This window comes from Phallusia mammillata, chromosome 8 (genome assembly GCF_965637545.1).
Source record: "Phallusia mammillata chromosome 8, kaPhaMamm4.hap1.1, whole genome shotgun sequence".
NCBI lineage: Eukaryota > Metazoa > Chordata > Ascidiacea > Phlebobranchia > Ascidiidae > Phallusia > Phallusia mammillata.
In genome coordinates, this window is record NC_137259.1 from 5,721,046 (window position 1) to 5,748,808 (window position 27,763).

General features: G+C 36.7%; 1 protein-coding gene across 3 annotated transcripts; it reads right to left on the minus strand.

The window, feature by feature from the left end:
* Positions 1–517: 517 nt before the first annotated feature.
* On the minus strand, positions 518–26,746 carry LOC145204318 (chitin synthase chs-2-like). Of its 3 annotated transcripts, none has more exons than XM_080076812.1 (32): positions 26,026–26,746; positions 25,041–25,140; positions 23,425–23,581; positions 21,808–22,008; positions 20,894–21,127; positions 20,279–20,426; positions 19,859–20,168; positions 19,164–19,381; positions 18,690–18,882; positions 18,213–18,362; positions 17,744–17,887; positions 16,375–16,545; positions 15,919–16,053; positions 15,458–15,666; positions 14,550–14,756; positions 13,536–13,659; positions 13,124–13,226; positions 12,501–12,668; positions 10,141–10,228; positions 9,057–9,210; positions 8,196–8,289; positions 7,290–7,578; positions 6,662–6,782; positions 6,036–6,147; positions 5,144–5,274; positions 4,615–4,712; positions 4,123–4,262; positions 3,502–3,581; positions 3,252–3,339; positions 2,803–2,948; positions 2,247–2,405; positions 518–1,484 (listed from the first exon to the last, which is right to left on the minus strand). In XM_080076812.1, exons 1-32 carry the CDS (start codon positions 26,633–26,635, stop codon positions 1,262–1,264), a joined length of 5,505 nt encoding a protein of 1,834 aa, XP_079932938.1. In that variant the 5' UTR covers positions 26,636–26,746; the 3' UTR covers positions 518–1,261. The 3 variants fall into 3 exon arrangements, with proteins under 3 accessions (XP_079932938.1, XP_079932939.1, XP_079932940.1); XM_080076813.1 differs by having other exon boundaries at positions 17,744–17,884; positions 26,026–26,715; XM_080076814.1 differs by lacking the exons at positions 23,425–23,581; positions 25,041–25,140; positions 26,026–26,746 and adding an exon at positions 23,220–23,302.
* Positions 26,747–27,763: the final 1,017 nt, after the last annotated feature.

Genomic DNA, 27,763 nt, shown 5'->3' on the forward strand with positions numbered 1-27,763 from the left:
CGGTTTTTGAAATCGAAAATTTTGACCCGATATTTGAAAAAAATCTAAGGCTATATTTCGATTTTGGGGGGTCACAAAAGTGAAGAAAAATCCGGTTTTCGGTGGGTTTTCGCGGGAATATTCCAGTTTCAAAGCGGTTATGACCGGTTTCTGCCTCCTACCGAACCTCCAAACCGGTTTTGACCGGTTTTTGAAATCGAAAATTTTGACCCGATTTGTGAAAAAAATCTAAGGCTATATTTCGATTTTGGGGGGTCACAAAAGTGAAGAAAAATCCGGTTTTCGGTGGGTTTTCGCGGGAATATTCCAGTTTCAAACCGGTTATGACCGGTTTCTGCCTCCTACCGAACCTCCAAACCGGTTTTAACCGGTTTATGAAATCGAATATTTTGACCCGATTTTCCGATTTAAACAGGAATCGAAAACTTAAATATTTTTTTGAAACGTATGTTCAGTTCCCACATAATTTTCTTTGCCTCATTTTAGTTAATCTTTTGATAAACCAAATTTCACTAGATTTCTGAAATTGTTGAATTGTATTAAAATGGAAAAAGCAAATTTCGTTCGTGTACATTTGACTTCCTACAGATATGAAACTTGTATTTACAACAGCCATCAATTACAACATTACGGCCAAACGTGCTTTTGCTAATAATTCTTTAGTTGAGTCGTGTTGTGACATTTGATTTTTGTAAATTAGGGGGGAATTGATTGTGGATTTTTCGTTCTTCCTTTTTCGATGGATTATAAACAAAAACCACAAGTACGTTTCAAACAAATAAAGTAGAAAAAGAATAACTATAAAACACAAGTTTGTACAATAAACTTTCACAAGGACATTTCAACATAAAGTTCAAATTGATTTTAAATGGTGATCTGACATTTCAAGAAACAGCACAATTTGAAATCCATACCACTACGTTTATTTTTACCGCTGCTGTCCTTACCCCATTTTACGCGATAGTGTCTTGTCTTTGTAAAAGGGCAGGAACTTAACCGAATGGTCCGGCGGACCTGACCCATATACAGACATAAAATAACCTGATCGGGATTCGTCCCCGGGAGTGTCCTGGGTTCGAACCCCCCCCAAAAAGTCTTTGTAAAATGGATAATGTTATCAGTAATTATTTCTATGGACACAATTAAAAATCATCTAGGGACCGTCAATGACTAGCACTGACATTGTGCCCAGTCAACAGGGCTAAGTGCGACGTTTATGCAACGTAACTGAAGCAGTAAAGTGCGACACAAACATAGAAATCTAAAACTGGGTATTTCCCTCGTCCGCGCTGTCATGGGATGTAGTGACGAAACGGACTTTGTGATCATCCGCCAAGTGGCGCTCTACAATCTCATCAGCGGCTGCAGCGTTGAAAAATTCCGGTTCGTTGTTAACCAACTTGCTTTTCGAATCGCTGAACAAGCCCATGTTGATTGCTGTGCTCATCTTGTGGTCTTTTTGCGGTTTTGGCGCAAGGTCAGGCCTGAAAAATAAATGTAAATACATATGTTATATTTTAGATGTGTACTAGGCAATGTGGCCGATGTCTTGTCACCGACTGCACTGGTGAGGCCTTATTTGTCTAAACAGTGTGTGCAGTTTTTAAATTGGTAAGTAAATTCTGTGAATCATTCCCTATTCTGTGACCATTGTTGTAACGATTTCCACTTTCACATTAAATATATCATAAGTTTGGAAACGTTTGTTTCCTTTCATGTAGTTGGGGATTGGTCGTGTTTGAGATAGTGTGAGAAAACTTGTCCAAATTTTAATCCCTTTTGTGTTGTCTTTTTAAACACTAAAGATACTTGCATGAGCGCAATATATCTGTTCTTTACGTTAAAGCTAACTGATTTCAGTCTTAAAACAAACGGTTTCAAACTCGTTTTTAAACTACGTTATAACCCGCTGGACCAAACGAGATTGACTCAACAGATTTCAGTCACTACATAAATTTGGGGTTCGTATCCCATTTTAGTCTTTTTTGCGAATCAGGAAATCTCAAAAAGTTTAACGGAGTCTCATTATAAGTCATTCAGGTGCCATTTTGTGCCTACTCTACTTTTGTTAACCACGCTATAGCCTAAACATAAACCCAGCCGAACAATAAATTCTATGGCACCTAACTGATAAGTTTTTTCCACAAATGATATCAGTTTGTTCAAGCGATCAAATTTTGCTAAAGACTTGAGCTTTTGCTTGGTGAAAAAACACATAGCGACACAATTGTCGTAAAAATACTCACCGATTTTTGGCAAACTGTTTGTTAAGAGTGCTCACAGGTGAGCGTAGGGTTGGTCTTTCTGGGACAACCTCATACGGGTCAGAGTCTTCGTCGAGACTTGTAATACTGTTAGCTATATCGACTTCGTCATAAGTTTCGTTGTCATATCCGTCAAAGCCACTGAAAATTTAAGTACATATTTTACCTTGGGTAAATAAAACAATATCTTTATACCGAAGATCTTGATTAAATACCAAGTATTTTGATAGCTATGACTTTGACTGTTTGACTTCATAGAGTACGCCAGGGGTTAACAGAAGTGATCAACCATGGTACTCCGAGTCATTTAGAAATTTGTTTCAATTTAGGCTAGCTTTTATCACAATTTTACTATATCGATGTTGGTTTGCAATTGTTATGATGTAGTAGTTCCAAAAATACATGTGAAAGTATGTCCGCTTAAAACGAAAAAATGGCCCTCAAAGCCATTATAATTTTGATAAAAAAAGTAAATTGTCACGCGATATTTTAAATGCTATCGACTCCCGGGAACGCTTTAAATACAATTTTTACTTACCCGCTTCCCTTTCTAAATGAGAAGTTCTGCGCAGGAGTTTGCGCATCTCCGTTCTGTGTGATGGGGTCCTCCGGATCATTTGCAACCATTCCGTTTATCTTTGCCATGTACTTCCTCTTCTCACGTTTTCTGTTTTCTCGATCAATCTAAAAAAGAGGAGGGCGATCAAGAAAAAGTTTAAAGTTTGGTCTTAGCCTTGGTTTTTATTTGATATTAGCTTTAATTTCAAATTTGGTATAAGACTCGTTTTTAAATTTAGTCTTAGCCTTGGTTTAAATTTTAGTCTCAGCCTTGGTTAAATTTTGGTCTTAGCCTTGGTTTGAAATTTAGTCTTAGCCTTGGTTTGAAATTTGGTCTTGGCCTTGGTTTTAGCCTTGTTTAAATTTTGGTCTTAGCCTTGGTTTTAAATTTGGTTTAAACTAAATTTTAAAAACAAAATGTGTTTTTACATCGCCTTGTTTTGTGTTGGTAAGACCATCACGAGCATCATTCCATTTTAGAGTGGTAACTGCCAGCAGATGTAGAGCGGTCGACCACCTGGAAATAAACATACAAAATTAGATTTTTTCATACCAAAACATTTAGATGCATTAGAAGACTGCCTAACCAGCCATTTTAGTTCATTAAATTGCAGGAAAAAAAATACATACAGAATATAAGCTTGGTTTACCACAGAAACTTTGTAAGTAAGCTACTGACCTGTGAACCAACATGCAGGTGAATTGGATGACAAGAATGATTAGGAAGAACAGAAGGAAAGCGAATGAAATGGGGTTGACCTGAAAAAATGGACGTTGGAAGGTTATATATATGTAGTTAATTCGTAAAGCCAGGGTTACAATTAAAGAACCCGTATTTCTACTAAAAACGGACAAGGGAGGCGAAAACAATTATTTCAGAATCAAAAGCATTTTTTCTGTATACCAAGCCACCCTGCATAATAAACCGGCCGTCGTTGCAAAAAAAAAAAACGAAAACAATTCCAATGTTGACAGTTTGGTTAACAAGCGGGACATAATACGATCCAGCCTGAATGGTGCTTTCACTAAACCGAACAAGCAAGATGACGTCATTTTTTAGGTGACGACGTCATAGCATTTTTTTCTTTTAACTTTCATATACAAGAACTTTCCCAGAAACCTACGATAGTGTCTGAAAGCAGGATTTTAGGAAAATAACTCAGCAGTTGAAAGGTTAATCTCGTTGGGTCAAAGAAGATGTAACTTAGTGTTAATTGCCTAGAACGTATGTAAAAGATAATTTTGTATGCAAATTTGACACCAATATGTCATAAGATAAAAAAAAAACTTTGAAACATACCGTAACGACTGTCCCTTCGATGACAAAAGAAATAGCAATATCAGTAATTGTGAGTTGCAGGGCAAAGTTCAGGACGAGCCAAAGGGCGTTTGCAAGAAAGTAAGCTCCTGTCATCTTGTTGCGAAGATCCTTTAGTTCGCCTGGAAACAAAATTGCTAGTTAAATACTTGTTTACAGTGTGAAGTTTAAATATTGCGAATAAGAGAACACAGATTTTAAACAAAAAGCTAACATTTTTAACATAGCAAAAGCAAATGTCATCGTACAAAACATCCAAAAACATTTTGGACAAAAATACTGTATTTCCTGAACAATATGTTGGTTAATTTTTGTCTGCAGCAACGAAAAAATAGTTTATTTCTTAAAAATATATTATTTAATTTTTGTCTACAACAACGAAAGATTAATTTATTTTTTAAAACATACATTATTTAAATTTTTCTACAACATATAAACGATCCGACTTCGACATTGTAACAACGTTAAACATACCTTTAATTCTAGCTTTTTCTGCTTTGTCTTCATCGAGAGGGTGAAGGTATTTTTTGATGAGATATTTCCAGAATTCACGTTCATCATCGTCAAGGTATCTGAACAAACAAAAATTTTTAAATTTTGCCTCAAGTTTAAAAACGGGCCGTGTTTAGACTGTTTAGTTTCAGTCACTAGCAAGCACACAAATTTAATAAACCCAATACCTATTTGGAAATAAATTTAATATTGTTATGGAACAAATTATAGTTGTTTTGGTAAATAAAAAGACATTGGAAATATTTTTTCACATTATACGAGCAATTCCTGACATGATCGGACCACATCATGTCAGGAACCTATTGCAGTTGTGTCGCCCCGATGTGAATTGCACAAGCTAGACACACACGCTAAATACCTAATAATTTGCTTGTGCTTGATATATTGATTACATTCCACGTAGTGGGATGTCAACTAAACTAACCCAGTTTTCGATAATGCATCTTTAAACCTAAACATTTTAGGTAATACAAAAGCGGTCTAAACATACTCAATCACTCCATCTTCGAGAGGTCCATCCATCACCCAATACAACATTTCATCTCCTTCTTCCATCAGTCGTTCGTCGTCAACTTCGTCTTCTTCGTCATAGAAATCCAAGTCAACATCATGGAGCGAGCTCTATATCGGATGAGGTAAATGTTATCCAATGTAACTTGTAAATGGTTGAAAACGGGAGATAAATCTTAATGGGGGCATGGGAATAGGTATAAACAGGGTTGCCATATCGTCCTTATTTCTAAGATTTCTCCTTATTTTAAAGGGCAGTGTCTTAGAAAAATGTATTGTCCTTATTTCTACGAAATGTCCTTCTTTTTGACTTACGTCCTTACTTTGTCTTATTTTTCACAATTACAATTCAAATCCCTGCTACAAGTAAAAGTAAAACTAGAAGAAAAGAAGAAAAAGAAAAGAAGTATTTTCTACGAACAAGGAATTGCTGGAACAGATTGTTTCTGGCAAAAAAATGGCATGTGATATACCATGGCTCGTTTAAATGTGAAGATTTATTCGAAAACGTTTGTTTTGTTTAGAGTGGAAACTTAAATTTTTGGTTGTCCTTATGTTCGGCTCCGTGTCAATGGCAACCCTGCGTATAAATGACAAGAAGTGATGTAACCAGCAAAGATAACCAAACATCATAGAAAAAATCTTGGCAGTTGTCAAGACTGGCTTATTGTTTGAAGTTGGCAATGTTGATGTGAAAGAATCCCAAACGAATCCAAAAAGGAAAAAAGGCAGATTTTTTAAAGTTTTGGCCAATTAGTTTATATTTATGCGTTAAGGATGGCAACAGGTTTAACCTTAAAAAATAGAATCAAAGTCTAAACGAATCACAATAGTATTTAATTCAAGTTAAGACATATAAATGCTCTAATTACATGTGGCATGTCGCTTTCCAATTCCCGTGCTAATTGTTCGGCTCGTTCAGATGGTTGGTCATTGCCTGGCTTGGGGAAGGTTTTCGTGTCCCGCCGTGACATACGTCTCTGCCTGTAAAACATGCAATTAATTTAAATCCGACTCTAACACAAACATAGCACAATATTCAACCACTGGAACATGTCTAAACGGGTGATGTTTGTCACAAAACTAGTCCGATGAATTCGTATTGCTTGTGTCTTGGCTTGTTTAGTTTGTTACATTCAAGATTACTAAGGACTGATTGTAATTTTCAACAAAATGAAAAATATATTGCTGTTAACAGTCCTACTAAATTTTCTTAAATGTTGTGTTGCGCAGCGGGTCATTACCCTGATGAAGACATCACAAATGAGACAATGAAACAACAGATAAGTTGCATACAATTACGGTTATAAAAACAGTTTATGAAATACTCCTACACAACTGTACCCATTCTGCGAAATTTTTGTTCGGAAATGTGATGTTCTTAAAATTTAATCAAAACAACACAATTTGCGGCGCAAGACTACTTTACGTTTGCTACCTGTATTGTTTTGGTACAAACAAGCGCCTAGTGAATTGTTTAACAAGTAGGTCTAATTACGTTGAGTATTTTCGCAAGTTTGCAGTTGTAATTCCAGATCCCATCTTAGTGCTCATCTTTCTTAGCTGGTGTACAGACATTCGAGTGCTCAGACGGCGTTCTATTTGTTCTGGATCCAGTCCTGTAGTCAATAAACGGAAATTTAATAATCACAAACCAACCAAACCCACTAACAAGGCGTGGCGGTGTTGACGAAATGGGTGTAGCTTTCGGACGCAAGATACGTTTATAATGATAAGTATGTTATGGGTCAATGATAATTTGGCAACTATTGGTGCAAATTTTCCAAAGGGTGGATTGGAAAATGTTAAAGTGCAAAAATGCGGCATTTTCTTGTTGAAGTGCAAAAATGCGGCATTGATTTGTTAAAGTGCAAAAATACGGCATTTTTTGCAAAAAAAAATTGTTTTTTGTATAAGAGTATGGCGTTATATTGATCCGTTTTAAACAGAGCCTCACAATTAAAAACAAATGCAAAACAGTTGCTGCAAGCATTTGCATCAATAACAGTCTCACACTGGGTTGAAAAACATAGTGGTGGTCAATTTGACCAACGTTTTGCAGCAGTTTAGCACAATTGGACTTAACCTAACATGTCAAACTTAACTAAACTCATGCTTTGAAATACCTGTGATCTGTTGCTGTTTAGCCATGCTGTACTTTCGATAAACTGACTGCTTGGCATGAGCAGTGTTTCTTCTCGCCATAGTGGGTTTCCTTGCCATAGGCTGGTTAGTTTTCGGTTCGTTTGTCGGTACAGGAATGTACACAGGTTTGGGCGTAATGCACAGAGCACACTGGCAAAGGTTACCAAGACCGCAACTGTAGTAGCCATCAGAAGATGGAGGCGCATCGTATATAGAAGCCCCCTGTGGTCCAATCTGCATGCTTTTCCCACCTGGCTTGTTTGCGACTTGCTGTAAAAATATTTTGAATTGTGAATAAGTGATGTACATATAGTACAGCGCCTGCACACTTCTTTCGGACAAAAATTTGAAAAAGACCGTACAAAAACGCATCCAAAAATTAAACCAAAATTTTTCACTTTTTTGGTTTATTAGTACATATTTTAAAACCTTTCAACTAAGGTTGTTGCATGCAGTCTACGAAATACCATTGCATTAGGATCCAACGCTTCTACGAAACTAAGCCTTGGTACCCAAAGCAAGGTTTGAATTAACCACCAGTCAAAGTACGCACATGCTTAGGACAGAGGAAGGTACCCTTTATCACTGATAAGCTAGTTACAATGAGCAATACCGCGAGCCGCACCTTTGTACAACACAAATTGTCTTTATTTGGTTGCGTACCAAACACGCATATATTTTCAGTTAGCAAGTTGCAGTAAATTTGTAAGTAATTTTAGGCCGCATTGTTTTTTGAAAAAAAGCACCGAACGCATTAGTCTGGTCAGAAACCAGTATTGAAGTATTGAATTTCGACGGTCACCCTTCCTCTTTTTAGTTACCACTGAGGGCAGCAAAGTGTCATTGATTTAAAAGTGCCCTTATCCCGGCAAGAGAATTATTTTTACCTCCAGTGCATTCTGTGCTGAAGCGTCTTCATTAATTTCTGCCGGTTTCTTAACTTCTCTTGTTCCCCAGGATACGTTGTTCATGTTTGTCAAGCTACAGAAAAAAAGAAGTTATTCTCATCAGAGTTGTTAGTCGGGCCGGGTTGAAGCGTATGTTTCTTCAAAAAACGGGCTTAATTCGAGCCTGACTTTATACTCTGTGTCATTATTCTTTCGAAATAAATTTAACTAGCTAAGTAGCCAGTTGCTGGACCTGAACTCATGGCAAACAACCCTAAAACGACTTATTCAAGACCAATTGTATATTATTGTCTAATGTATTTGTTGTCTTTATTTTTCTGAGGCTTCAATTTATAGACCTGTCAATCAAACTTTTGGACTCAAACTGGTTTCTCAAAAACGATTCGGGTTTGGGCCGGGTTTCGGGCTTGCACTTTCGGGTTTAGACTCCAGTTTCTGGCCCGTTTACAACTCTGGTTCTTAAGACATTAGTAGTTCCTAAAACTTTTTTAACCTTTAATAGCATGACATTTCACACACTTTGAGTTAATTAAATCCATCAAAATCTTTTGTACGTTTTATTTACTTGTTTAAAAGACCTGATCCCATTATGATCAAAGTGGATTCAACAGCAAAGTGTTTATTGCAGTTTTATCGACACTAAAATTTTATTTTATTTCCAACAGTGTCTCAAGATAATGTGTGCACTTAAGACACTTCAAGCTTTAAATCAGGTTTAAGTAATGTCGTTCATGTTTTTAAGGCGGAATCACGCCCTACTGCTTATGGGTAACATACGGTTTTGGCTAACCAGGCCCATTATAAGAGCAGAAACAAATATGTTCAATTAAAAGGTTTTACCTGTAAACCATTAGGAAAATGAAAGCAGATGGTACACACAGGTAGTAGAGCACACCGTGGATAAGGCACATCATCTCTTGTGGGTGAACGATACCAGTAAAGGCATACAACCCAACAAGCATTATCATGAACAAGGAGTTGGGGTCCAGGATAACTGGAAATACAAGCATCGCGAAATAAGATCACGCACATTAACCATATTGGTAAAAATACATGACCATCAACATGTAAAATGTTGTGAAGACCTAATATTTGATGTAAATTATGCTGGATATTGTTAATAACAAACAATTGCAAAGCTTGATAAAATACCAAAATCTATGTTTTGCCACAAATGAGTGCTAAAGAGTTAAAAATACGAAAAATGGAAATTTGGACAATGTCAATCACCTGCCCCAAACAGTTATGTTAGGCTTTTCGAATTACCTGGCTCAACCACACAAGAATAAATTGAAACCCAGCTGAATAAGCAAACAATTGTTCAAATGACCGTTCTTGCTTTATAGGGTTAGGGTTATAAATATGTTGTAAATTTATCACCTGATACGGTGATAACAACACAGTAAGCCGCAGGTATAACAATAACGCAATGTGAAAGTTAATCAATTTTGTTCTATTTTCACCACAATGTTGTATTGTCAAATATTGCACAGCTAAGAGAATTAATTTCATCGTAACGTAGGAATCAGAACTACGCATCACAAAGTAAACATTTCATATACAATCGTCCCGCCCTGTGCGGTAATCAAACAAGTCAGTGAAAATTTTGGAATTTTCGTCCCCACGAAAAACACATGAAAACTATTGCACTAGGTCGAGTGATACTAGAGTACCATATATTTGCACTAAAAGGTAGAAAATGTTAAACTTTCATAACAAGAACATAAACTAACGCCTTTAATTGGCCTGGCGTACTATGATTTATTTAAAATTGGTTCAAACTAGAATTCGCAATCAAATTAAACTAATAGTATGGACCTTAGGTTTGTAAATTTCTTGATACTTTACAAAAAATGTTTTAAGTTTAACCTCATATTTTTGTTCACAAAAACCTAGTATGTAAATAAGGACAAAAAAGTCTTACCAGTGGTGACCATAGCCCCAATTACACCAACTATTACGGCCATCATCACCAACGCGTACAAGATCGTCAGAATGCCAGCCACAGCCACCTGAAAAAATGGACCAAGTTAATATTTACCCTGTAGGTTTTAAGCTATAAGGGAAATCAGATTAAGCGGGTGTTTGGTGGTTACTGGTGACCGATAACACAAGAAAACAACTGGAAAAAGTTTTGGAAAGGGTTTGATTATTATGGATTTTTATTTTGGTAAATATAGTCCCTAGTCTTTTCAGTCTGTCACAAACGTTTTCATCCAACCAGAGTTCAAAGTTCAGGTCCAAATGTAAAGCCTTTTTATGCATCTTCTTTGTAGGGCGTCCTTCAAACTTAAAAGACAGTCAAGGACGACTAGTGCCCTTCAAAAGAAGCAAAAAAGACAACCACCTTATTATATAGGCAGTTTTTAGGTCGCGAGTGAAGTCACACTTTTTCACTTGATCAATCTTTTTTGGGTTCAAGGTCCAACAAGATCACTTGTACTTTGGTGAATTTTAATTAATACCCAATGATAGCCGACCAATTTATTCCATTAGGGATGTTTTCCTTTGGGCGAGTGCAATTGTCAAAAAGTTTGCCATATGACGGCAATGACCACTTGAGATTGAGATTGGGGGGTCACATACAGGGCGCAACGTCATGTTTGTGCTGCGTCATTAAATGTCCGCATCGTCAGCAAATAACCAAGCTAGGGTTTGACGGAAGGTCAATATTTCAGTCCATGTTGCCAGGCACAGTTGCGGCGTTTGAACTTGGTAGTTTCCAAGTTCAAACTTGAATTCAGAGAATTGAGTTCATTTTTAGCCCACATGTATCTGGCTACGTGCACGACTTTGTCGGTTATCCCCAATTAATGCATAAACATAATGATGAAAATAACGGCCCAAATAGACGAAAAAAGCGACATGCTTTATTTTTTGAACGTTTCGGCAAATGCTTATGCCATCATCAAAAGAAGTGTTTAAACAAGTCGTTAAACAGCAATTTTGCAACACATTCCCACTAGGCCGCACGATTCGTTACAAAACTCGCTTCAATTTCTTATGCTGATGCACGTGATATTTGTCAGCGATTAATCAAGGGTGGAAAAAATTCCCAAAGCCCAGACGTAAATAGCAGCAGGAGTTAAAAAAGCTAGGGAAATTTTGAACTAGCTAACAACTTTTACGACCGACCCGACCATACGTGGTTGCATTTTATTGCGCTGAAACGGCGCAACCAAGTTTGTGTTTGCTGAACTTAAATAGCTCGCGTCTAGTTTAACGATTAAGCCAACGAAAGCATTGCACTGCAGCGGGAAGAATGTGGGCAGATATAGTCAGTCCATTGGGGAGTTTTATCAGCAGTTTGTGCAACAAAGGCAAAAGTGCAACATATTACTTACATCACGTGAACTTTCAAATCTGATTCAGGAAAGTACCAAGCCAAACATAACCCATACGTTACGACCCAATTCCCCGGAAAATAAGGAATACAAATACTACTTGTCGCTTTATTTCCCACGAACAGTCGCAAGTTGTGCTTGTCGCGTTAAATTATTTTAAGCCACTTGAAACTTTACGTGCCCTGTCGTACTTGGCTATGTTAGTTTGATTTATGGTGAGTGGTATTTTGTCGGAAAGAACAATGGAATACATAAAGCTTTAACTAGTTTAACACATATGCAGTTTGAGCCTAGATTTAACTTAGGAAGTAACAAACTTTCTAATTGTCCGTTACGCCATGTGCCATATAAAGTTAACAACTGTTTGTGGAAGTTCTAACTATCGTTATGTCAACATTATTCGTTGCGCTTTCAACTAAAAGATCTAACTAACATTCCACAAGCTTTTGGTCTTACAAAAAACTTTTAAACGAAGCAATTACTAAAGAATTTTATGATATTCAAACAGGAACGCCCTGAGCGCCATGAGGTCACAAAATCAGCTTCTGTTGGTCAGTAAAGGTCAGTCTAACATTTAGGTTCGTCAATTCAATATGTGATTAATGTGTGTGTGGCTAAGTGCGTCGTAAGACTCCGTTAGTTCTTTGGCAAACACAACAATTACAAATAGCAGTTTGCTGTAAGGAGAATGTTTGTCAAATACTCAAGCATGATTTTTTACTTCCTCTTGGCTTATCCTGTCGCAACAGCCATTTGCCCTACATGCCTACAACAATGAATTTCGCAACAAAAACGTCCTGAACCACCAAACGCAATTTGATAACAGAACACACCAGCATAACTGCTCTACCAAGAACCAAAATTAGTAACCCTAAAATAGAATCATACAAATTAAAAACAAAAACAAATAACCTGTTATATTGTTACACTGCATTTTTACCTGGGTGTCAGCACTTGTAGTGTAGCACAGTATAATAAAAATGATGACCGGAATGAGAGACACGACAAGTGATAGAGCAGCGCTCCAACTAAACACGTACTGGTAAGCTCCTTGTACAATCATTATCACTGTTGCTGGGCCGAGGATAGATGAAATCATCAAACCAATCTGCACAAACACGAAATTTTTGTTTTTTGTTTGTCAACACGGCGCATGTTGTATTTCTTTACTTTTCAAAATCATGCTCTTTTAATATATGTTTGGTAGCAAACTCCATACATTAAATTTGTTTAATGGTAAAAAAAAGGCCCAAACAGACGTAAAAAGCGACATCCGTGTATTTGTTTCAAAACAAATGTGCACCTGTGTGCCCTTTTAATAAACCAAACCTTAAATTCAACAAATTTAGCTACACACACTTCTAAATATTTCGACCTAAATTGACCATATGGGCTAGCCATCTTACGGCACTCTAGTTTGTTGGGAGTACCAGACTAAAAAATATGCGTCACCAAATTTGTTCCATGCCACAACTGGAGATAACAAACTTACTATAAGGACAAGTTCAAACTTGATAACTACTTAACCACAAAAGTTATGAAACAGTTTGAGGGTCTTGATACCTGATATGAGATGTAGCCCCATGATATGTAAATGTTGTTCTTCACTGTCAGTTTGGCGTCCATCAAGATATCGAAAATGTTTGCCATTGTTGACGGTCCCCATCTGTTAAACACATTTGTTTGTTTGTGATAGGTTTGTATCGTTATTAACAGTTAGGATGGCTGTGGCGCCATGTTGCCCGAATGTTATACAATCAAAAGTCTTTAAAATGTAGTTTGGCATCAAACTGAGGCATGATTATTTTTGCGAAACATCAGTTATTCAACCCTGTTAATGTTACATAAAGTGTGTGTTTTACAAGGAGGTGAGTCAATTTGCAAGGGATCGTTTAGTAGCAGAACAAGGACGATTATTTTGTGCTTTGTTAGCTAATTTGGTGTGTTGACTCTACATGATACAAAAGCTCATTACCGTCTTCTTTGGTTGTAAAACTCTTTGAATTCTTCCGGGGCGAATGTAAAGGAGTCTGACGCAGCACTGTATTCGATTCTCCAGCCTTGTTTCAGTAAGAGAGTACAAAGCCAACGATCTTCCCCTAAACAGACAACAACAACAATCTTTAATCACAAAGGTTATTTTGTGATTGAAGTGACTTTGTGAGGCTAAAAATGATGTTGTAAAACGAATTCCAAGGGGGCACACTGCTTTTGTACATTTTGTGTCGTAATGAAATGAGTTCTAAAACTGTGCCTGCGGTTCCATGTTGTTGGAAAAGTAGCGCAATGTAAAGAATGTGATTTAACGAGCAAACAAAACTCCACATTGAGCGTTAGTTGTGTCAATAAATCAAAACGAAACTAGTTACAAACTGGGCACCAATATAGAGTTTTGTTGAACTTTAGGCGATTTTCCATAACCGCCAAATACCCAATTAAGGCCTAGGACGCAGGTAAAATTAAAATATAACTTGCATCATTTTTAATAGTGATTGAGACGTGACTATTTTTGCATTGAATGTATTTCTCTGTTTTTGTTGCTCGTTGATGTTAAAAGGGTTTGCTGTATTTGTTAGTGGTTCTGTGGGTTAATTGTCCTGCACTTTTGCTTCAGTTTTTAGTTAAAAGTTAATGACGGCAACTAGAGACAATATATTGCCAAATAGTTCCTTTATGAGTAGGGACAACTGTAAGCATGGGCGCCAGCACGTAGGGCCAAGACATTTTCGTAAAAAAATGATGAAAAAAGAAGGATCATGCTATAAAAAGTAAAGAAGAAACGATATCTACTTTATTTACGTATCTGGTGTTAATATCTGTCGGTTTACTGCATTTCTAAAATCTATCCATGTAAGTATGTGTTTGACGCAATTTTCCACATATTGCAAAATTTTCAGTCGGCGCCCATGATTGCAAAATTTCCTAAGCTAAGGAAAATACACACACACAAAGACATACATCAAACTGCATGTTATTTCACATGTATTACCTTGATCCCACTGTACATAATGTAGAGCTTCAGTTGCTTTAGTCGTGTACCGGTTCATGACGTTTACATCGACTAGCGCAGCAGCTCGAAACATACTGAAGCATCCGGGACTGCAAAGCACACACCCGAGTACATGTTCAGCTGTCTTCTGGAGCCAATGACCGACGGCGTACTCAAACTTTTGAAACCATACAACAGGACCACTTCCTGAAAGCAAAATTACATTTGGTAGGACCTGTATTTGTGCAGAAAACGCCTTTTTATTTCACTCTATTTCTTTGCGAGCAGCATTTAGGCCGTAAAAACACAACTGCTTGCGAAGAAGGTGTTTAAGAAAGTGTTTGTAAGGTGTGATACAGCATTTAGGCTTTTGTTTTTTAATGATGTTTTACAACGTTAGGTGACAACTGTAAACGTGATTAACTTAAGCATCCTGTAGTCTTGCTTAGGCTAATATTGGTTTTTAATCTTGTTGGTAAATAGCTACAATTGAGTCACCTCAACCCAGTATAATCTGCTGGTGCAAATCAATACCAAGAAAACAAACTGATACTCATGAATTTACTAAAACTTACTTTTTTGGTTACTTTTTTAGCAAAATAATTAAGTACCCACTTAGGCAAAATAGCAGTTTGGGGTTTAGGCCGGGTTGTCTACGGGCCTAAAATTTGGGCCCAAACCCCCCAAAAACAAGCTCGAAACACGGCGCGACCCGATTTAAAACAAAAAACGAGCCTGAATTAGGCCTGAAAGTTTATAAAACACATCACAAATTATTCCAAATGCAAAGTCAGACGAATCAAGTTCGTTTTATAAAAACTAAAGCCCTAACCCACTCAAAACGATCGACCTGACTTATAACTCTGCTTTGAACATTAATCTTATGTGTAAAAAGTTGTCTTAATTACCAGTTGGATGAATTCTTCCACAAGCTGCACCAACATCTGGATTTCTCTTCATTCGATCTAGAAGGAGAAGAACAGCATTCGGTTGGAAATCCACATCGCCATCAAGAGCCAAAAGGAAGACATCCTCAAGTTTGTAGGCCTTCTTTGTAGCTTGCAGGTAACCAAGAATGTAGTACATGTACATACACTGTGACCAGCGTTTTCGATGTCTGTGAAATAGGCATGATTTGATTGACAACGAAAGGCTGTTAAACTGCACACTTGGTCAGTTAGACTAGTTAACGTGTTTGGGGCTGCGAAACACTTTTTTGCTTTAAATTTTATTTTTAGATTGTGACTGATTGCGGATCCTAAAACTGTATGTAATGTCATTAATTAAACTTACTCTTATATTTATGACAGAAAAACATAGAAAAAGAAATCATACAAATAGTTTCAAAGTGTGTACAATTAAAACTGACCTTATCTTTTCTTTGTCTTTTAGATGAACCACCATCAAGTTGCCATGAGGAAGAATGAACTCTAGTCTTCCACCGTAAGGTGTGGGATAAATCACGGGTGGGGGGAGATCATAACCTTTGCCCAACTCCACTTTGCTAACAAAAGAAAAACCTTTTGACATGTGATGATAAGAGACATCCAAGTTGTGTTCTTGTTTCTACGTTTTTTGTCAAGGTGGTTACTGTTGTACATTGTAAAAAGTAGTTCTACATTACAAAATTTGTCTTTTTTCGTTGAAAAATATGATTTTGTAATTACTGCCTTTGTCAAAATAAAAAATAAAAACTTTTCGGAAATTGCTAGGCCTACATCAATTATAAAGGTCTGACAATTAGCCAAAACTTTAAGCAAATATTTTAAAATACAACAATAATCCTGAATAATTTTAGCAGCAAAAACTCTAAATAGGCATTTACTTTGCTGCAAGTGGTATCAGCTCGCAAAGTTGATGAACAAAACGGTTTGTCTTAGTGTCACCATCTTTGGTGCGTTCCATGGCGTCGTCAAACAGAACGTGGACTTGGAAGTTGTAATAATCCTTATCCTTTGTAGCATTGCTACGACGACTTCCCTGGTCCTTGTCAAGTCTATAAAGGCACAGGCAATGTTAATATTCAAAGATACAAATTTAAATAAAAATGACCTTATGATTGACTTAGGCTCATTAGTGAGCAAGTCGTACGTAAAAATTATTGTGTTTTCTTAGGACGGCTATAGCTCTGAAGTCTTTTTTGCATGATGTAAATTTTTGGGAGCTTTGAAAATGACATTTTGTTATTGGAATGCAACTTGGCTTTGCCGTATCACTAATGATTGCGCAATAGTTTGATGTTGTTCAGCCTGATAGAGCCATTCGCCATTTTGTTTTAATTTTGTGCCATATTAAGTTTACACAATGGATTCTAACGTTATTTTGTGACCCATTTCATACGAAAACAACTAAGTATAAGTTAGTTGCATAGTACACACTGTTTCGACCTATACGGTGCCATCAATGCAAGATTATGGCCATACGGCAATCCAGTTTGTTGTCAACACCCTAAAAATCCATAGTTGACAACGTTATTCTAAAGGTAATTTGTAACACAAGCTTATTTGATGCAAAATCAATGAAGTAAATTTGAGTTTGTGATTTAAAATTCAGGATTACTTTAATAGACGTTATAAACTGAAATGTCCTCTGTACAAAATTGATGATATTTGTCATTTAATAAGTTATAGGATCAACATAGGAAAATGCGTCATATCTCTTGGCCATCGCGTTTATTGGTTTTCGAAGTGAACTCGAAGAACCTGCCCTTTATTTGCAATGCCATAAATTTTGGGCAGTCTGTGCTTGTATGTTGTCAATTGGCGAGGAACGAAGAAACCGCAACGATTTTGGTTTGAGAAAAAGGTTGTGTGCGTTTGAACTGAAAAGTAACCTCGGATTTCATGACGCTAACATGACTTTTACAACTAAGTGTTCGGACAAAACAAAGTTTGATGTATAAGTGTGATGATTAGACTTTGAAAAATCTGTGAAAAAATGAACTCACTGTTTCGTTTAAATTTGTTTTTAGGCTAAAATCTTGTTTTGGTTTAGTTTCTGCCTTTTTTTCCATCTGTTTTTGTTTTTACTACAAAAAAACGTTCGTTAATTACATAAGCGATTAGCTCGCAAAGTTTAAACACACAGTAGTTTTTTTATTCTAAAAGTGTTTTCCCCGTCTAAGCGGCCTTTCTCCTTGAGCTACATAATAAAATTTCGCACACAGAAGTACTGACGTTAGTTAGATGTCAAACCTCATTAGTGACGTCAGAATCTGCGTCATTTCCTGTTCGGTTTCGTGCCACATGGTAGCGCATAAGAAAAGTTGAGGTGTGAATTTGTGGCTCTTGGACATTGTAAGTCTTCGTGAAGGTCGACGCGAGGTTCTTGATGCGCTGCTAAACGAAAACACTTGTCAGAGGTGTTAAAGGCTAATAGGATAAATGCTGGGTTATCCAATGTAGCAGGTTTAACTTAGAAATAATAAATTTAGAAATAAAGTTGAAGTGTTAAACTGCGCATAAATGTATAAAGGTTTTCCTTATACAGACTGTCGTTGTACACCAACACCGTTTTGTGAAGTTAAATATACACATACACTTTATTCATACTAATATTTCAACACTTTGCTTAGCCTTTGATTTTTAACTAATTAAAGAACGGTAATTATCGGCTCTGACACAAGCTTTGCAAAATTGACTGCCTATCCGTGAACAATCCTACCTTCTGGAAACACTTCTCCTTTGCTCGTCTTCTAGGTCTTGCTTGGCCTTGCTCTTTGTGTAAGCGGTTTCGAATTGCCTCCTGTTTAGCATTAGTGCTTGATCGATCGCTGGGCCGCCATATATTGCTTTCACAAACAAAACTTCGGTCCTGTAAATAAAGGTGTCAGTTTAATCATTGTTGAATGCTATAGGTTAACCACAAAAAGCGTCTATAAGCTACACATCGTTTATGACCTTTTGTATTAAGATTTCTAAACTTTTTTTAACATTTTAGGTCAGATAATTGTTTTTTACAAACAAAGTCATAACTTTTTATGTGTTTACCAAAATTCGACTATAAGTTATGTTAGGTGTGTAGCTCTAATCGTTTAAGTTATAAAAAAATACATTGTATTTGGAAGCAAACTAAAGTATGAGGCCAAAGATGTCTTAAACCTGGTAGAAAGGTCCTAAAAAAGAAATCTGAGATACTCACCTCTCCAAACGATTTTGCTTTGGTTTCCATATAAACAAGGTAATAAGGATTGTTGCAAACCAGCCGAGCACTAACCCAACAAGCACAAACCCGATCATTTGTCCATTTGCAATGGCATCGTTTTCAGTAGTTGGAATAATATATATATTCCAATCAACGTAATCTTCCAAGTATTGATATTGCTTTGCTAGTCCTGCAAATTGTACCTTTAGTTTTATGTAACTTGTAGATTTGGGGAACTGGTTGCGTCATGAATTTTCTGTATACCATATAATATACAGTAATTGTGCTACAATTTTCTTCAGAATTTAATCAACCCAATGGATTTTGTTTTCAATGTCTTTTTCAAAGCCTTGCAGCTTAACTTCCACAATGAACAAATAAGGGTTATTCCAAAGGTATTTCGGAGAGGATATCGCATTCTATTTAAACCTTTAAACATTTAGTTGACAATACAGTAAAATACAAACTTACCAACAAAGTTAAGCAAGCCATTGTTCGGATACCACCATTTAAACATAGCAAGTGCCGCTGAGCAGGCAGTTATAATCGGGGTCACCAGTACGGTTGGAAATGTGTAAGCTTCGCGTTGGATGAGCGTAAGACAAGCTACACGACCAAAGAAGAATGAAGCCAATGCACAACACGCTTGTGTAGCAAAAACGTAGAATAGAGTGTTAAGAATCCGGGGCCTGCAAATACATTTCTTTGTTGAAATGGGTTCCAGCTTTTTTGCTAGTTTTTTTACTACTTGACGAATATGAGGGGTTGCTATACCGTCCTCATTCCTATTTGATTTGTCCTTATTTTGAAGGGCAATGTCTTAAATAAAATTGTTGTCCTTATTTGTAAAAAAACGTATTGTTTTTGACTTGACTTCTTTTTTGTTTTATTTTCAACATTTACATGTCAAATCCTTGCTATAAGTAAACGTAAACCCAGACCCTAGCTGTCGCGAGGTGCACGAAGTATTTTCTATGAACAAGGAGTTGCTGGAACAGATTGTTTATGGCAATGTGTGTGGCATATGATATGGAGTGGCTCTATAAATACAAAAGGTTTGTTCAAAATTTGACATGAAAATGTAATTTTTCGATTGTCTTTATTTTGGGGCCCATGTCAATGGCAACCCTGCCAATATGGTATTAGTGTTTCTTGTAACAACCTACCTGTTTCTGAAGTTATATTGAGAAGGATCTAGCAAATAAAGAATCCGACTGGATCTATCATCGCGACCGTCGTTTCCACCATTGTTAATGTAATCGCTGGCGTAAGTTTCCCTTTCAAGCACCACAAACACTAGGAAAGTAAAACCGACCAACACCAACGACTTCATCAATGAAAACAAGAATGATGCTCTGAAGCGACTGTGGTCAAGTTTTTGTTGAAGATCCTGGGCTTTGATTTTAATTCCAAATGGTAAATTGAAGTCTCCAGTGACAAAGTTTTCCCAGTACCGCACTGAACTCAAAATGAAACCTAAACAAAATATCATTTTGGAAATTAAACCAATAAGAATTTTTTTTTGCAAAAGTAGTTTTTAAGTGGAGGCTCCGATTTTTGGATGTAAAACAAATGGTTTTATTTACCAGCAAATGCCCAAATGTAGGTGTAATTCAAGGTGAGAAACTTAAGGGGGCTAGTAACTGTGACATTATTTCCATCCGAGTCAATGACAGTGTGATCAGGTGTAAAGAATCCAGCAAAACATGTAACCAGACCAACCAATTGCAACACCTGTTGAAACAAATTCATAGTCGCTAATGTGCGCACCACAATCGCAAGTGTTGTATGTTAGTCCAGTATTGAAATACTAATACTTTGAGCTACTTTCACGTACATATACAAAGTCTTCTGCAGTGATTTTCTACCCTGGCCTAGTGGAGACACCAGTGAAACATAAAACGTTTTAAAAACCAAAAACAATTTTGACTTTTTTTGGAAAACAATACGCATGCAAACTCAAGAAAAATTTGGGGTTTTATTTTTTTCATCTTTAGAATATTTTAAAATATATTAAAAAATGTGCATTATATTAAAAAATGTGCAATTTAGTTTGTAAAAAAATTGTGCTACTGCTAAAGTACCAAAAAAATTTACTACTGAAATTCGTTACTACTGAAAGGTAGGCTAGTACTTGCCTGCAGGGTTAGTAGTAGCTATTACAATGCTAGCAAAAAGGAGACAAAAAGAAACACACTAACCAATGCAATAATAGCGAACGCAAGGTTTCTGTATCTCTGGTATTTAATGTGTGGTTGCGTTACTCTTTTGTTGTTGTGAGATATCGAAGTCCATTTTGCATGGATGTTTACACCAATCGCAGTGAAACTAATGAGAGGAAATGCGAGACAGGCATAAGTTGCATCCAAGTAGGGCAGGACCTTGATGAAAATGATTCCTTCACCAACTGCACTGAGTAACTCCCATAAACCTCCCTGTAATATGAAAGCATTTTCGTTGTTTTCTTTAGTGGAACTCCTACTAGACTGTTTGAGTTGAGTTTATTTTATGTGGTAAAAGAAAACATAGCGAGACAAAACAACCACCAATTTGGAAATACCTGCGCAATGTTAAATAATAAATAAATATTTAAAAAATAAGGATTTTGAGTGTATTAACCAGTGATTCTCGAACTGTGTGCCGCGGCAGAATAGTGTGACGTGCGAGATTTCCAAGTGTACCTCAACATATTCCCTGTTTTAAACTGCAAAGAGTCTCTGGTGTTTTAGGACTTCATTACAAAATATTACTGTGCTTGACAAAGTTTCAAAGCTTTTTTGTAATTAGTAATGAAAAGCAACTTTACCCACCACATTGAAGTTAAAAATTAACATCCTTTAAACAACTTTTGTTGTGTTTACCTGTCAAGTGTGCCGCGAAAGGAAATTTTAGTTCTTGAAAGCGCCGCATGCTTAAAAAGTGTTAGAACCACTGGTTTAAATAGCACAGGACGCAGTAGGTTTTTTTTTTTGTTGTTACTAACACAGACGCATTATCACGTTTTAATCAATGTCAGATCAACACTTTCGTTAAATATTGATTAACTAGTAGAGACTAATTGATATACGATCTTCAGTAGTATGTTTAAGATAAAAAGTAGGTATTAAAGACGTACCCATAAAAATGTTTTCATATCCAAAGGACTTTCTTTCTTCATTATCAACCTATACAAGCTGTATCCCATGGTAAGAACTTCCGGGGCCAGAAGCATGCACAGCAAGATGATGTAAGACCACACTCGTATGACGTCATGGTCAAGAGCATCTTTGGTTCCTTCGTACACTTTAGCACCGTTTCCAAGTACAAGCACGCAAGCCTAGAAAATTATGTATTTTTTTGGATCCAAAAGTCAATATTATTATGTTTTACACATTCTGCTACTGTTTTTGTTTTTTACAGAGCTTGGGTAATTTGTGATGGGATTAAATTAACAACCTGGTGACAAAAGACTTTTTGGAATAGTAAAAAAGCAAACACCGAAGGTACGCATGGCTGTGTTCTTAAATAACATTTGTGGAAGTAGGTTACTTTTTTGGCAGATTTGGAAAGACTTTTAGCAGATCAAAATATCAACTGATAGCGGCATCAAATGTGCTGATTCAATTTTTTTACCAACAACTACCCATACGATCATGCCAAAAAAATCAAAAAAATGAATATCTAAAAGTGAAAAATTCAAGCAAAAACAATAGAAAAATCTAAATTCGTTAAAAACCAAAAAGACAAAATGGTTTTGTAGTTAAGTGGTGATGCCAGAGTCGAAAGGGTTCAATTGTCTTTTTTAATTACATGTTGTAACAAACAGCAATATAAGGTTAGTAAAGTAAAACGCCTTTTATGACCAGCATAATTTCTTGGGTCTAGACAGCAGCAAAAATTATAACATATAACAGTTTTGTAATCAAATATTGCCAATCAGTTAAGCATTCGACAAACATGATTTGATGTTTTTTCGGCACTTAATTAAACTAATGAAATACGCATTTGTCTTTTCATTGTTTGCAAAATGTTGACAGGCGGCTGGACTTTATAAGCGCAAATGTCACCCAACACCGCAATATCAGAACGTGGTGATTAATTTGTGGATTGCGGCCATGGCATGTTTGCACGTGCCAAATTGAGTTACTGTGAAAGGGCAAAGAGTATAAAAGCAAGCAGCTTGCAACGCAACGCTGTTATGGAACTGCTTTTCTGCAAATCTTTGTGTTCTTTTTGCTCAACTTTACGACTATAGCCAAATTTTGAAAACATCGAAGTGTAGAAATACTGTAAACCGGATTCGGTTAATCCCGGTCTTTCCCTAATTCAGTAAAAACCTGTAGGTACAAACGATTAGTTATGTGGAAAGGTTTACACTAATCGACATCGGATAATCCGGATCTTCGCCTAATCCGGACAAACTTCTTGGCCCAAACGGATCCGGTTTAACCTAGGTTTACTGTATTCAGTTTAAGACACAAACTTGACAAAATGGCCCAGCACAAGTTTAAACTAAGCCTTTGTTTAATAGTTGCAAACAGTGTTTACTTTAAGCTGCAGATAGAGCTCACTGTTTCGACCTATAAGGTCTTACCAGTGCTGCTTCCAACAAACTTGAGTACCGTAGGTGGCTACATTAGCTTGTACAACCGATCTCTCGTCAACAGCGAAACTAATGAGATAATATAGGTCGAAAGAGTGTGCACTGCCTGCAGCTTATTATGTATTGGCTCGATGCTTTGTTAGTGTTTACCTTGTTTATTAGTCCTCCGGCTAACACACACCCTCCAAATATCACGAACGACAGAAGCTTGAAAAGTTTTTGAAAGAACTTCGATACGCTTGACGTGGTCCTTGAATCGTCTTCGGGGGGTTCGCAGTAAAATACGTCGTATGGCGGGGTTTCATCTCTGTAACATAAATAAATTTAGTGTTACTACCCCTACACAATAATTGGACTGTATTTTTAAATTCCATGTTAACCACTGGTTTAATTTTATTTAGTTAACTTAAAATCTAGATGCAGTCTGGGAACTGTAATCTTCGAAACCCAGTTTCAATTTAAGTCCGCAGAACTTCTAAAAGTTTCAATCTAATGTAGTGAGCAGTTTGGCAAAGGAAATATTTTGAAAATATCTAATTTAAGAATGGATTCGTTAACAAAACTTAGAAAGTATAGAAACGTCAAGAATAAAGATCATACTAAACTATTTTGTACTTGCAGTCCGAGAGATACACAGCACGTTTCACGTAAAAAATATGAACTAAAAGGTGTTTTGGTTTGAACCATGATAAATGTGAATGCGTGATGGACGTCAAAATCACCAAATATTATTGAACAAATGTTTTGTTTACCAGTTTGCATTTTCAGTTTCTCGACCAAACGGCTTAAAGTTATACATACTTGTTGTTGGTAAAAACACAAGTTGGGCCAAAATTTTTTTACTGAAAATACAATCCTCGTTTTTATTTAAACACAAGTTTGACAAAAAACTTTGGTGCAATTTGCAAGTCGAGTTTTTTGTTTCGAAACGTTCGTGACCTAGCTGCAGAGTTGAATCAAATACGTACGCGGCAAATAAGCTACTGATCGTGAGTCTTATCACAAACAAACATGGGCGTCACCATCACAAAAACTGTGGCATTTAGTTGCGCGACGATAAACCTGTGTTTAAACAACATGTGACGTGACCAGCGATGGAATTCGTTTATTTTGAGTCACCTCTGCGTTACAATAATTCTACGATTTATAATGCTTGGATAGTGAATCGGCCATCCTGCCAAATCAACACAGTAAAACTGTTGATTACGAGCTTAGGCCTTTTTACCGTTTCCAAAACTAAAACGTTAACAACGGCCACGATATATACATGTTATCAACACGGCATTTTCAGACGCAATTTGTTTGGAATATACGTGTTACCAATAAGGCATTATTACATGAAAAGTTTTTGTTTGATAGGTGTGGTCATATTCAAAAACATCTTTAAAAAACAATTTTAAAAGTTTTCAATATTCGGCATAAATTTTGTTCGGTTTTAAAATTATTCTTACAAAAAACTATGGTTTCTTAGAAGGCGGTTTGTAAATTTAAGACTCTAAACTTTCATAGGTTTACCTTTTAACGTTTGTCCATTTGGGTGACCAAATACTTTTGGCGCAAAAAATTGATAACATTTGATAAAAGTATTTGATTGTTTTTCGTATTCACATAAACAGTTGAATGCAATCGTACATGTACCTCGTTTATCCGAAAATTTACTTTAAATGCGTCTGGAGAATAGACAGCCATATGGGACCACTTAATTCATAACAATACCATTTATCTATCGATTCAAAATTCCTTAAATGGTAAATAAGAGTACTTACTCAATGAGGGGTTCATTATCGTCATTAAAATCCGGAAAGTCATCGTTACTTGGATCCATTCCTGGTCCGCGCAACATGCTCTCTTCGTAAATATTCCTGCCTAAATAGACAAGCTGATTATAGTCAGACTTTCACCTGATACGAGACAGAACGACTGAACACAAAGGAACGTTACATCTTCAAACAGCCGAAATTTTAGTAAAACATTAACTGGGCTAAACGACCGAAAACTTTTTCCCAAGCTTTTGAAATTGGTTTCTCCCTTTGTCGCTGTGACGTTGCCACTTGTGATACGTCATAGCTTTCTTTGCTCTGGTTAAGTGTATTTTTTATGAGGGCGAAAACAAATATGCGTCCGATTGCGCCAAAAAAGTTTTGTGTAAGGTTTGTTGCTATTAGTAACAGTTATGTAACCAGGATAAGACAACCTGACCACAAGAAGAAATGACTGATTACAAAAAGGTACTTTCTAAGCCAGTTAGGTTTTCATTGGTATTGATTAGAAAACCTTGCTGAAACTTTGTTAACATACAGCAGTGGGCCAATATATTGTTTAAACACAAATAATGGTAACGAACATTATAAATTAAAAAATTTCTGCACTCACGCCACAAAAACTGTATGGGCGGTTAATAATATCCCAGTTATGAATTTATGTTCATCTTAACTTTTAATCTGGCGATCCCCTAATACGAAGCTGATATGTACAGCATACAAGGCAGGCAACGGTCCTTGCGATTCGACTTTCAAGAGGGATTCACCATTGCTGAGCCTGCCGTAGCTCAGTTGGTAGAACGCGAGTCCCGGAAAGACTCTTGTCGTGGGTTCGAATCCAACCGCAACCTAAATTTCCTGGCTACTTTGTATATGAGTGTGTGGTGATCGCTTCAGGGCTGATCCCAGTTATGAATTTATGTCAATCTTCAACATTCATACAATAATTGACAGTTTGACACGAAACAAAAGTTTGACATTTACAACTTACCGAAGCCTGCAATAGGTGGAGTAGAAGGAGAGGTAGTTTGCTTCAAAATGCCGGCAGTTTGTTTGATGCCATCAGCCAAATTGAACACCTCCACTTCATCTGTATTCTTTACCTCTTTGCCTCGGTTCTTATGCAAACTCACGTAACTCTCTTCGTTGACTTGACCCAGCCACAGTTCACCTTTTACCTTCTTGCCGTCTGGCTTGATCTGAATCGTTTTGTCTTTCGTCACAATGTTGATGACGTAGCTGGTGGATGACGCAGTCGCTTGCGTCATCACTGGATCATTGAACTCACCGTCCAAACTGTGTTTTTGAAGGTACTGACTTTCCCCTAAACCGCTCTGTATTGCATTAACCCAAGTTATTCCCCCGATAGTCTTGGTCTTGCGAAGGAGGTTAATGCTATTCATTCTGACATCGACGTGGGAAGTGCTTTGACCCTGAAGGCTAAGTTGGTCAGAAACAGCATAATAGAAGCTGTTGCCGTCTGCGGGTACGGAATTACGCTTGAGATTCATTGTACTCAGACGGCTGTCAAGTTCAACCACATCTTGGTAGTCGATTCTCGAAGCTGCGCTCTGCCTCTGCGGGCGCATCTGAAAATCCATGATGTCAATTGCCACTGCCTCTAGCGTTTTAGTTTACCCGGTTGTCATTGAAACAGAGAGAAATGCAACTAAACAAAACTGCCACTGTTAAAAAAGAAAAACAGTTATTTTGATGTGCATTTGTAAGCTGTGGTGCTCACCAACATTCTTTTGGAAAATTTTGGTTTAAACTATTTAAATAAAGATGACATAGCATTCAAAACAAAATTTTAACATTATTTGTTCCCTTCAGATTATTTTCCTATTGACGTAGCACTCTGGCGCCTGCATGCGGTAACACAAAACGCCCTTAGCAAACAAAACAATTTTCCGTTATACTAACTACATTATACTAGTCTCACTTCCACCCAAATCAAAACGATTTTGTTAAAGGCACTAAACGCAATATCTGTGTGCTAATTTTCTGTGTTTAAATTTTTTAACAGTCAGTGTATCACCTTCGCGTTGTTAGAACAATTACACCATAAATTTTCGTTTAAAGCGATGAAAAAATTGTTAACTTAGGTCGGTAAGTTTTTTTTGTATTTAATCACTTTACATACGTTGCTAACAATTCAGAAGAACCAAACATGATTTTTCGCAGGAGTTGTGACGACAACACAACCAATATTAAGGACAGTGTTTGTAAATTTACCCGCGATAAATTAATTCCATTTGATGCAAAAATTAGCATTAACACTTGCACTCTAAACCAGGGCTTCCCAAACTTTTTTGATCGCGACCCCTTTTAATCTCTTTAAATTTTTCGCGACCCTTCACGGATAATATGATAAACAATGCGAAAAAAACGTTTGTTGTATTTATTGAAACGCCGAGTTCGAGCGAAAACTAAAAACAACCGGTACTCGGAGTCTACTACTTTACACGTTCAAACACCGATAACTTTTACGTGCTTTAGCCTTAGTTTCTGACAGATTGTTTTGCAAATGGGCACTTGTCACAATTTCTTCGTGTGGTTTGAACGTTTGCTGTGCGTCGAGAACATACGCACGTTCGTAAAGGACGATTTACCGAGTCGGCAAGTTTTACAATGACTTAGTTTTTAAGTAATTTGTTAGGGCGGAAAATAAAGTAAAAGCAATACAAGTTTCAAATCGTGTATTGTTGTCGCCTAAACTGAGCTCACCT

Coding starts and splice junctions, on each gene's coding strand:
- LOC145204318 (XM_080076812.1), bottom strand. CDS start 26,635: ATGGATTTTCAGATGCGCCCGCAGAGGCAGAGCGCAGCTTCGAGAATC. Junction 22,009..23,424: donor CCGGAGGACTAATAAACAAG/GTAAACACTAAC, acceptor ATAATTTTCTAG/GCTTGCGTGCTTGTACTTGG. Junction 18,883..19,163: donor TGGCTTGCTTAACTTTGTTG/GTAAGTTTGTAT, acceptor TACAATTTGCAG/GACTAGCAAAGCAATATCAA.